Here is a 12,039-nt window from a genome sequence, read left to right on the forward strand (position 1 = left end):
GTATGAGTGCCAATGAGACAACTCTCCATCCAAGTCACATTATTTAAAAGTAAACCATTATAGGTCAAAATACCGCCTTCAACACGGAACATTGGCTCACACCGAACAGCAAGCTATAAAGGGCCCCAAAAATGACTAGTGTAAAACCATTCAAACAGGAAAACCAACGCTCTAATCTATATAAAAAACGAGAAACGAGAAATACTTATGAACCACATCAACAAACGACAACCACTGAACATCAGGTTCCTGACTAAGAACAGGTGCAAACAAATGCAGCGGGTTTAAAAGTTTTGATAGGCGCCAACCTTCACGCTAACCTGAAACAATAGTGTAGCATCACAACATAGAAAGACACACTATAAAATATCAATTGAAATGGCTTAACTCAATTAAAAGATCAAAAGACATATTTACAAAAACAAGTGAACATACACTGAACGAATGAATTTGATCTATGACATAATGTTAATACAAAATTAATTGAAAAAAGGGGGGTTAGGTGTAAAACAATATCAGAAAGACAACAATAACCTAGGACAAAATGCCGCCAAATAAAATAACTTACACAGGTAAATACAAATAATTTTGTGGTAAGGTTTACATGGAGTACGGAAATATTTTTTACAAAATAAATAATTTTGTTGTTCATAGTACGAGAACAGATTCTGAAGTGAAAACTTATCGTCATACCAAACACTTATCAAATGTGGTATACATTATAATAGTGAGACGAGATATAACACTGAATAAGTAAACATTAAATAAAAATGCATTACAAATTGTAACAACACGTCAAATTAACACGAAAGTACGATTTGAGAGTAGTCGCAGTTACTGAAAGCTAGTTAAAAGCCAAAACAATTAATAATAAAAAAAAATCATGCATCAGAGACTAAAATCAACCAAAACACATCCCAGGGATTTAGTGTTTTAACGTCATGGACAATCAAAGAAGACAAATGCAATGCCAAAATAAAATTATCGACAGGCAGTAGGATAGTTAGGAGTTAACCTTTTGATAAATATGTATAATGTTATATATTGATAGAGTAATCTCTACATAGAAAACGAACGTGGATGTGTATCTATACATCCCAAAAAACTGTCGGAGAAAATAAAAATTTAGTTAAAACTCGCTCGCTGCATTTGTTTGCACCTGTCCTAAGTCAGGAACCTGATCTTCAGTGGGTATCGTTTGTTGATGTGGTTCATAAGTGTTTCTCGTTTCTCGTTTTTTATATAGATTAGAGCGTTGGTTTTCCTGTTTGAATGGTTTTACACTAGTCATTTTGGGGGCCCTTTATAGCTTGCTGTTCGGTGTGAGCCAAGGCTCCGTGTTGAAGGCCGTACTTTGACCTATAATGATTTACTTTTACAAATTGTGACTTGGATGGAGAGTTGTCTCATTGGCACTCATACCACATCTTCTTATATCTATGTTTTAATTTGCAGATGACGAAATCGATATTTGTTCCAATGTAAACTATATTTAAAGATCTAATTACAACATTGGTAAGATAACCTTTACTAATAAGTTTGTGTAAAGGTTCGATGAGTTTTACACGGATCACATAGTGATATCCGCGCTTTTAGTACAATATTACCGTACAATTTAGGATGTGAAATACCGTTTTAAATAAGTTTTCTACAGGTACAGCCAAATGTACTAATCAAATCTTTGTATCTATGAAAGAATTTAGTAAAAGTTTTAAGTAATTTATGGTAACGAAATCCCTGACTGAATAATTTAACGGTGATGCATTGATTACGTTCGTTAAAATCTATGACATCACTACACACACGGGCATAACGAACGAGTTGGGATATATAAACACCGTATGATGGAGCCAAAGGAACATCGCCGTCTATAAAAGGAAAATTAATAATATGTTGATATTCCTGTGCTTAAATGCCTTCTGTACTTTAGGAAATTAGTTAAGAATGCCAGAGATTTAAATTGATTCACAAGTTTCGTAGAAAAAGAGTCATTTAGATATACAAGGAGGAATCAAATTCAAATTGATAGGATGATGTAATTTATAGAGCTTTTCAATTGAGATACAATCCATATAAACTTATTGCTCATTCTAATAAGCTTATTGAAAGGTTATTAATTGAAAATTGTAGTAATATCTTTAAATATTGTCTTTACGCAAATATTTTATTTTTAAAAGTTTAATACATAACTTGGCATGTATATAATTTCTTTCCAGTAACTAACATGTACTGTCCTATATAATCCTGTCCTTTCTTATACATGTACATTCGTCATTATAGAAGATTACGTATTTTTCATCTCAGACTGCTTCTGGCGTTTTTGCACTAGTAGAGATGTACTGATCGATAGTTTAGTCTAGACAAAAATGGTTTGTTCATTAGTAGAAATTTGGTCTTAACTAGCTTTTAATAACCATATTTTGTGTGCCTATCCCATACAGGAGTCTGTCCAGTGTTTGTCGTTGGTTGTTGCGTGTCATAGTTTTTTCCGTTTGTTGTAGACCATCGATTTTCTGTTTTGAATTGTTTAACATTTTTGTCATCACAGGACCTTTTATAACCTACCTGAATGTCCCGTATAGGTTTTCCATGGTGTGTTATATTTTAACGACACTTGGTCGAAATGGACAACAGTTGGTGGATTGTTTTAACCCAGTCCTCAACTTTTTGAATTAAAACTCATTCTATACAATGTCCTTGTATCGCCTTACTTTATCTTCATGTATATATCATTCAATAAAAAAAATATGAAGATGAAAGAAACTCTGATACTTTATTGTATTTTGCTCGCAATTGCCTTTGGAATGCATCACTATAAACGTATAATACATATTGGACAAAATTGTAAAACAAAAACGCCAACAAAATACATCACATTAATTCCATTTCAATATACTTTTCAGAGGTAAAAAATATTAATATTATTAAAGAAAAAAATTAAAAGCAGTAGGAAGGAAATAACTATTCGAACTAGGTATTACACTGCGTTTTTAATAGTTAATGGTTCAATATTGCAAATCATCAGAAAGTTTTAAACGCATTGTTTAATGAATGAGGATAGTGGCGTGTTTAAAAGTAGTTGAGTGGTATGTTCTTTTACAATTGCTTACATCCACGTCATTTGAACTCTGGTAGATAGTTGTGTCACTGGCAATACTACCACATATCCTAGTTTGTATATACTTTACACGTGGCATATTCTGTTTTGAAGTCGCTGTCGTCCTTCAGTACTACATATGTATTTTGTAAAACTTCATTCTCCTCAACTAGGCTTGACTTTTACAAAAATGTATTTTATATAAATTGCCAAAACTGTCCAGGCTGAGTTTTCATTTTTTTTTTAAATAACGGGGAGTATTAATTTCAAATCTTAACCAACCTTTTTGTTTCGCTTCGACGAAGTTGAAAAAGCGAAACTTAGGTATTATGTTTCCAGCGGCGGCGTTAGCAATTGTGATAAGGTCAATCTATGGGGAACAACTAGTGGTAGGTCAATGATGTTTAGAATACAGTTGTATTAGCATTGGCACATCTTAATTTCTATGGAGATAATTTGGCCACGCCCCTCAGTCACAGTCTTTTTGCTTTGAAACTTTTGCTTAGTGTACATGTATTACAATTAACCTCCCAAATTCACATGTATCTTAACCTATGTGCAAACACTATGTAGATTTCACTGTGTAAAAATGTATTTCACTGTGTTAAAAATGTAATTGAAAAAAAAAAAAAAAATCTGGAGGCTATTTAAGAAACAATTTATGCAAGCCATATATTTATTGGAAGTATTTAGCTTTATCTTACAGAGGGTAAAATAGAACATCATCACATACTGCAGCTGCCCATTTGTCTTCGCTTCAGTTTTTGTTTGTTGAATTACCGTATTTGTCCTATTAGAATCGAAATAATGCATACTAGCCATAATCTTTTTACATGGCCTGAGCCGTTAGCGAGGAATATAATTGACGAATAAAACGGCCCAAGCAATGTGAAAATTTCCAACAAATATTTGACTGGCATGATTTTTTTTCTTAAATAATCTTAAAATATATATTAAACAATTGCTCTTATAATGTGTTATGTTTTTTGCTCAATTTGGGGATATAATACATGACTATCATTGAAAACCCTCCTTCTGTAAAGCAAATGCGTAATGCGCTAACAGTTTATAAAATTTTATCTCGAGATCGGTTCAATACCTAGGAAGTAATGGCAATATTCCCTGTACTAATTTTGTTTTAATTCTAAGGGTCAAAATCAGAAAGTTTATGTTGCCTATCAGACCTTTTAAACAACTCTCGACACCGACTATTGACACCTACAGTATACAGGAGAAATAGAGGGGTCGTACATGTATCAAAAATAAAAATCATTCATGTATAACATGCATGTAACATATACATACATTCTAGTATTCGATTTGAACGGTATTATTTTGAAAAAGAACGGATATTGAGCAAATAGCTATTAATTGTGGATTTTCTGTGGTTTTTTCCATTTCTATCATATAATACATATTATATGTAAACATTTATTTTTAAACCATTTCTCTATCAATAGACAAAAAAATCGGCAATCTATTCACATCCGAATCCATTGTTTCTTCGGTAATATGATTATTAATATTCGAGTTTTCCTTGGAAGAACGCACCGTTTGTCAATAGCCGTTAACTCGTTTTTGAAATGTTTTTTTATGACTCTACATTTTATCAGCCCCATATTATCAAAGTTACGGAGAGGACATTGTAACGTGACTAGCTGTCTGTCAGTAACGTGTCCAAAACACACTTGTGGACATTGTAGAGGTTGCGTTTCTCAACAATCTTCATTATACCTGTTGTGCATATTGAATATAATTGACTGTTATAAGTTGTCCCTTTGTTATTGATACATTTTCTCAGTTCCAGGCCATAACCTTTACGAGAAACACGTCTAGTGTCTTGTCAGAAGCTAGAACTGCTTTCCCTGTCGGAGCACTTGCGTTGATCCCAGTTTAACGGAGTCATTTTTTTTTCTCATTAAACTTTGGTTTTCTCTGAGACAATTGCCCTTTTCTCTTGTCACTAGATGTGTTTTTGTTTCTGGATTTTCCTTTTTGTTGATCTACGCTTCGATTTCCTACTCTTATCTAGTTTTACTATGCGTCCCAATGGTCTTTTTTTATTTTGCCTTTGATCAAACATAGGGGAGGTTTTGGATCCAATTATATATATAAAACCCCCGCCGCACATGTTATGCGCCTGTTCCAACCCCGGAATATGTTGGTCAATGGTATATTCTTTTCTCGGAAGTTTCCATTTTACAATATTATGCGGCTGCGGCATTGAATTTGATCACTTTTTTTTGTCGGATCTGGTTGCTTGGTAATGATTACCCGGCAGTCTTCAAGATCACGTGGTAACTGTAAATTCTGTTTTATGTGTTGCATTGTGTGATTTTATGCTTTATTCGTGCCGTAATCCTTGTCCGTGCCACCCTTTTCTCGTTATTGTCAAAATCTGTTTTGTGCTATTGGAACTAAAAACAAAATATGAAATAGGACATTCGCGTTATCTAAATGTTCTGTATAAATTGTCATTGAATGCAGATTTAAATTGAACATAGCATGAGTGAATTAAAAAAAACTACTAAGTATAAAGTACATTACGAAGGAATATGAGGCCAAAAATAACGGACTTTGTATAGACATGTGCTGCCCTTGTCAATTAATAGACATAAAACAATTGTCTGTTTAAATATTTACTACTTATTTTTTTCATTTTGCTAATTTAAAGTAGCTTGAAGCTCATCTTTCAAATATGTTGATGGGAACATTAAAGATCTCCCTTGAATTCATTCACGAGGGTCTGGGAGGGGGTCCCTCAATTCTGTATTCTCTTACTTTAAGCCATTTTCTCTATTTTTCATTTATTTTGCCCATTATTCTGTCTTCTTTATAATTAAGCATCCCATTGTTCTCTATTCTTTTTTTTTTGCCTATTTCTCTCTATTCTTTCTTTTTTTTTTGCCCATGATTCTGTAGTATATCCATTTATGTCCATTCTGTAAACCCCATCCAGACCCTCATTCATGCTAAATTCAAAAATAAAATTAAAGAATTGAAGTCAGTAAATGGTTTACAACCAAAACAAGAAAAATATCGTTGTGGTAAATACATATAGGCAAAACAAAAATTCTCTTCAATTCAGTTACTGGTTACCATTATTTACAACAATTACAACTTTAAGACGACCACTTACATCTTACCTGTAGTAGTCGTTGTCAACTGTAGGTGCAGACAATTGTTGAAAAGGTCTATTATAATTGGATTTTTTTAGAGCTTAATACTTTACTTGACTAGTGACAATTTAACATGTATGCATATGCATGCATAACATAAAAATGCTAATCATTGCTGTACACTACCGTTAAAGTCTGTTTTCAGAAAAGTATCATAATATTAAAAGAAAACATAAAAGCTTTAATTCTATAAAATGTGCAACAATAACACTAGTGTAAGTTAATACAAATTATAATATTGAAGGGAATAACAACCATTTTTACAAGCTACACTTTCTATATACTATATCCCTATGTTTGTCCTGTCGAGTATTTTACAATCTACATATGCATGACTTGATCCGCTGTTCTTTTCTCTGTATGTCTATACAGGGTTTGAACCACCTGTTGCAGAGTTGACAGCACTGTCGTATGAAGGCGGTGGAGCTGTACATTCGTCATATGTAGGCGGAAGTACAGGTTCACTGTTTTGTTCACGGTTACGGCGAATGTTTATTCGCGCTGTAAAACACAAACAAAATATGCGTTAAAGATAATAACTTAACTTCAAAGTGTTAGAATCAATAAATCTTTAATTTAAACAATTTAGCGGTGATATGATGTAATATGATTGCTTTGGACCAGATATACAAACCTCCATCTCAATAACCAAGACATTATGCTCCAGCCCTTGTATTTGTGCCTTGTATAGTTTCAGAGGAGAATTAAGCGATAACAAGCGATCTTTTTTTCAAGATCAAAATTAAGAACGTGGATTTGACCTCAATTTCAAAATCATAGGCCATGGATCTCAAATATTTTTTTTTTAAACTTACGGTTTATAAAGTTCACCAAAATATCGCTTAGTAAAATAGCGATGATGGAGAAAACATCCATAACATGTCACCGGATCGCTTTTGTCTAAACTGATCGAACCATTCTGATGATATTGCAGCATTTAACAGGTATCTCCACTGGAACATTGTATAATAATGAAACCAGATATAATGAATTCGACCAACCAATATTATATAATAAAATATCTAAAAGGTATGAAATAGTTGCTTCGATATTTTTGTAACTTTAATAAATACTAAATTCCATGTTTGCATCATCATTATTAGGCCTGGATTTTGTAGCTGCAATATGCTTACCCCCTCAACATGTACATATACTTACTATACTTACAGTCAAGCTGACCGTATCACTTGCATAGTAATCTCATGTTTTAAAATCGAAGATAACTTGAAATTAGGAGGATTCTGATCCTTTTTGTACAAAGGTTGACTGTGCTCGATTAACACGAAGTATTTGATAATTGAAAAATGTGTGTTGCATTCTATAAGTACTTGCCTATTAAAAACCGTATATAAACAAAACGTTCAGATGTCCTGCTATCGTCTGGTTGATTTCTCTCATTTAAATCACGTGTGTTTTGTTCATTAGTAGATCGTGTATGCCCCGGTCTTTCTTCCCTCAAACTGACATATGGTATGTCTTTATTGTTTTGTAAAACTTTCCTCGTCCACGCACATAGACAACACATCAAACATAAACCAAACGCACTAGCAATAATTATTCCAATAATTACTCCGGGAGATCTAAAAATAGAATAATAGTTGTATGACTTGCAATAGAATATTTTCACATAACCGAGCAACTAAGAGAAGTACAATCGGTGCAATTTTGGGAAACAATTAACAGTTCTTCGCTTCTATTGTAGATCGAAACACAAATGATAATAAAAGAGAAATAAAAAATAAAAAAATATATGGGATTTGATAGTTATTGTCTTGACGCCTGACACCTGTCCCGACATTCTAGAACATTAATCGTACCCGTAGCCTCTTAATATCAAATAAAAAAAACATTCTAGTATTTTATTTAGTATGTTTTCAAACAACTGCCTCTGCATTCCTTATAACATTTGTCATTTGTCGCTTATCAAACCGAGAATTATTCAAAACTATCCAAATGCGAAGTGTAATGTTTTGTAATCTCAGATCAGAATCGTGTCATTGTCACAATTATTCAGATTTTTTATGAAATTTCGGATGCATTTAGAAGTAGTTAAACTGTATCTGAGTATCGAAAATCGGTATATGTAGCATTAATATAGAGACTCTAGAGGTTCAATGTTTTGTTTTATTTACTTATCATTTCGACATACTTGATGTATATATTTTCAACTTTTTTTTATCTTTAGTGTCTCTTCTGCATTGAATATTCTATATGCAATTCTTTGTCTGTTATTTACAATCAGTTGTGATGTCTACATGGTTTCAGATCTTTAAGGGGCAGAAAATGGCACTTTAAAAAGAAATGAATTTAAGTTTCAATGGTCAAACAAACACTAGTTCTCTACCATAACGTAATCGTCAAACGCATTCTATTAGCTTAAAATCGGGATTTCTCAAACTACCTTTAACAGAACTTTGTTTAAAAATGATATGTTACCGCTGTGCGCATTTCCGTTTTAATGGTATGAAACATTAGCAATCTCCAGACTTTGCTCTGCAGTCTTTATCATTATAATTTGTTTGATGTATGAAAAAAACACGGAAAATTACGATATTGCAGCGTGCTGCCGTCGTGACATTACGCTTATTTTGTTCCCCGCCTTTTTCATTCTACATATTACCGAGACTATAATTTAATTTTCTTGAAAAATAAGCCGTGAATCAAAAAAATTCTGTGGACGTAATCTCGAGAAATTGAAATTCAATAAAATGTGTTTTAATGATGTACATTACTAGTGTATTAAAATTCCTTTTCATGGATTTCGATTGAATGTTTTTATAAAAATATATGAATTGTATATATTTCACTTTTTAGATTTTCAGATGGTTCAACGATTTCCAAATGCGTTTAAAATTTCATAGAATTCCGAAATACTGCCCCATTACATGTACTTTGCCTTAATTTTGAATTAATAGTGTTTACAGTTGTAACCTAGTTCCTATTTGGATACATTTGTTATCCATAGAGGACTTAAGTCTGAAAACAGTTATCTTGTGGTAGATCATGTCCAAGCTAGAATACTATATCAAGCTACATCTTTTCTAATGAAACAAGAAAATGCAGAGGAATAATTAAATATAGTGCTAGTAGTGCTATCACAAATAAGATCAAAATTAAAACTTTAACAAATCATAATTATAAGATAACAATGTACCTATTTTCACCAAACTTAAAAAAAAAACAAATATTAAAATGTGAATTTGATATCAAAAATCAAAATTATCATCTATGTATAGAATGCACTTTTAATTTTGAGGTTTCAAAATGTTTTTTTTTTAAACCAAGTTGAAATATCTTCGGAAAATACAAAAGGTATGATAAAGCATGAAAAATGTTCAGCTTCTGGGGGGTTTAGGTGGCCCAGACGCCTGCCTATCAATGCCTCCTATTAAACAGGTTATAATTTACGGCCCTGATTGTATATATCAATCTCCTTGACTTACAAACTTGTTTCTTCAGGACAGCAATAGAAAGTCCTAGTGGTTTCCTCGTCATAGCAACATCCATTCTCACATAAATCGTCTCCACAGTATAATGCAGAATTGACGCCTAAAATTTGGAAATAAAACTACTCATTCCTTACAATGCATCTTGATTATTAATATGATATAAAAATAAGAAGATGTGCCATAAATGCCAATGAGAGAACTCTTCACCAGAGACCAAAGTACATAGAAGTTTACAACTATAGGTCACCGTATGACCTTCAACAATAATCAAAACCCATACTGCATAGCCAGCTATAAAAGGCCCCAAAAATGACAAATGTAAAACAATTCAAACGTGAAAACTAACGGCCTGATTTATGTAAAAAACAATGAACGAAATACAAATATGATATTCAGCAACAAACTACAACCACTCTGTCTAAATGACAGGCTCCTGACTTTGGACAGGCACATACAGAATGTTGCGGGGTTAAACATGTTAGCGGTCGCCCAATTCTCCCCCTAACCTGGTGTAACAGTACAACATATGAACATAGTATTACTATAAAAATTTGTTGAAAAGGGCGTAACTCATCAGATAGATACAAAGCAGAAAAACAAGTAACACAGACCAGACGTGGCAGGGTATTTATACATCCCTACAACAAAACCGCCACTAAATGCAGATCTGAGAGTACTCGCAGTTACTGACAGCTAGTTCAAAGCCAATAACAACTACTGAAAAATCATTTTTCTATGACTAAAGTATCAATCAATACACATCCAACATCCAATGGATTTAGTGTAAAGACGTCATTAACAGTCAGAGAAAAACATGACCTTGTGTATGTATTTAAAAGTATATACTTGTGGTTGGTAATGACTTATAACTTATAACCAATTGTATGTCTGAAATATAATTTATCTTTGCATTTGCTAACAGACTTACTTCCAGTCCTAACGTATAGAGGACTTTTGTCAACATTTATTGATCAGTAAAGTATACTTTACAGGAAATAATAGTACCTGAAATCTATAGAAATGGAAAACTCGTTTTAATTTTCTATCTATAAGTATCTGAAGTTCATAATCTATTACACTGACAACTTTTTTCAAAATAAAATATGTTAGTTTCAATGTTGAAAAAAGTGTTAACCTTAATCTCAACGCTTCGCAATAGCACGGTAAAATGTAATTCTGCGAAGTTTATGTTTTTTTATTTTTTTAAACCAGGAACGAGGATATCAATTTCAGGTACGTTCCATTAACCTGTTGATTTCCGGGTAAACATTCAATATTAGGTACAATTTTGTTCTCACGTTTGAGAAAATTCTTACGTCTTCCTCTCAAGAAAGAGAAAATCAGAATGCATATTCCGACACAGACTGACCTTATATAAGGTGTACTAGCATGAAAATATTTCGAAAATCGAGAATTCACAGTTAGATGATCCCGTCTTTAATTTTTTCTCTTAGGGATTGTTTCACATGGATTATTATTAAATGATACAAATGCTGCATGGCAATTAAACAATAGAAAACTCCCCAAACCACACAATTATGATGATGAATCGAAATGAAACCTCGATCAGCGTGTATTGTATAGTGCATTTTCATCTAGTAAAAAAGGATTAAGGAGAATTAGCACTCGTAAGGGTTTATATAACAAATTGATACATACCTTTGATATAAATCAAAACAACAATGTAATATATTGTACATATATTATACGCCATTTTTTAGTTATTTAAACGTGACGCAGATACATTGAAAATAATAAAATAACTTCCTGCTTGGGTAAAAAAAAATGTTTACTTCAAATAAATTGTTCTCCTCTTACAATATATAATATGTCACATGACTAAATAGCCAAGCTTGATCATTGACTGCGCAACCTCCATTTGCTCTATTTTTGTTTTTTCTTTTTGCAGGTTGTCGCTTATTCTGGAGCATTCCATATATTTATATTGTTCCACATTCTAAAAGGTTTTATTAAGGTAACATTTTAAGTTTTTTTTTAATCATCATTCATATTCAATGATTTATATGTCGAATCCTTTGAAATTTTTACTTAATTTTTTAAATTGTCTCATTAAACAGAGTTTTTTCTACAAAAATGGGAATCGTAGATCCAAATTCATTAATTCTTTAAGGTCATGAAAAAATCTTAGTTTGTGAACAACCGCAATTATTCCACCAACATATAAACCAACGAAGGTGACAACATTTAGATGATGGACTTAATATTGGACGACATATTTGTTAATTTTTGTAGACATACATGTAACATACAGTCGGTATTCTTAAGAGTTCTTAGTGTGCATCCCTACTGACCG

At 32.4% G+C, this 12,039-nt stretch overlaps 1 protein-coding gene across 1 annotated transcript; it reads right to left on the reverse strand.

Annotated features, from left to right (window-relative positions):
* Nucleotides 1–6,436: 6,436 nt before the first annotated feature.
* LOC127711042 (uncharacterized) lies at nucleotides 6,437–11,548 on the reverse strand. The gene is made up of 4 exons (XM_052217031.1): nucleotides 11,385–11,548; nucleotides 9,720–9,825; nucleotides 7,609–7,856; nucleotides 6,437–6,777 (listed from the first exon to the last, which is right to left on the reverse strand). The coding sequence occupies exons 1-4, from the start codon at nucleotides 11,437–11,439 to the stop codon at nucleotides 6,641–6,643; spliced, it is 546 nt and encodes a 181-aa protein (XP_052072991.1). The 5' UTR covers nucleotides 11,440–11,548; the 3' UTR covers nucleotides 6,437–6,640.
* Nucleotides 11,549–12,039: the final 491 nt, after the last annotated feature.

The sequence above is a fragment of the Mytilus californianus genome, unplaced genomic scaffold (genome assembly GCF_021869535.1).
Source record: "Mytilus californianus isolate M0D057914Y unplaced genomic scaffold, xbMytCali1.0.p SCAF_1, whole genome shotgun sequence".
Classification (NCBI taxonomy): Eukaryota; Metazoa; Mollusca; class Bivalvia; order Mytilida; family Mytilidae; genus Mytilus; species Mytilus californianus.

Bases quoted from the DNA above. Each gene is read 5' to 3' on its own strand.
- LOC127711042 (XM_052217031.1), bottom strand. From the start codon at position 11,439: ATGGCGTATAATATATGTACAATATATTACATTGTTGTTTTGATTTAT. The intron at 9,826-11,384 runs GTATGTATCAAT...TCCAAATTTTAG, and splicing joins TGTTTTGATTTATATCAAAG to GCGTCAATTCTGCATTATAC. The intron at 6,778-7,608 runs GCAAGTACTTAT...TGTGTTTTACAG, and splicing joins TTATATACGGTTTTTAATAG to CGCGAATAAACATTCGCCGT.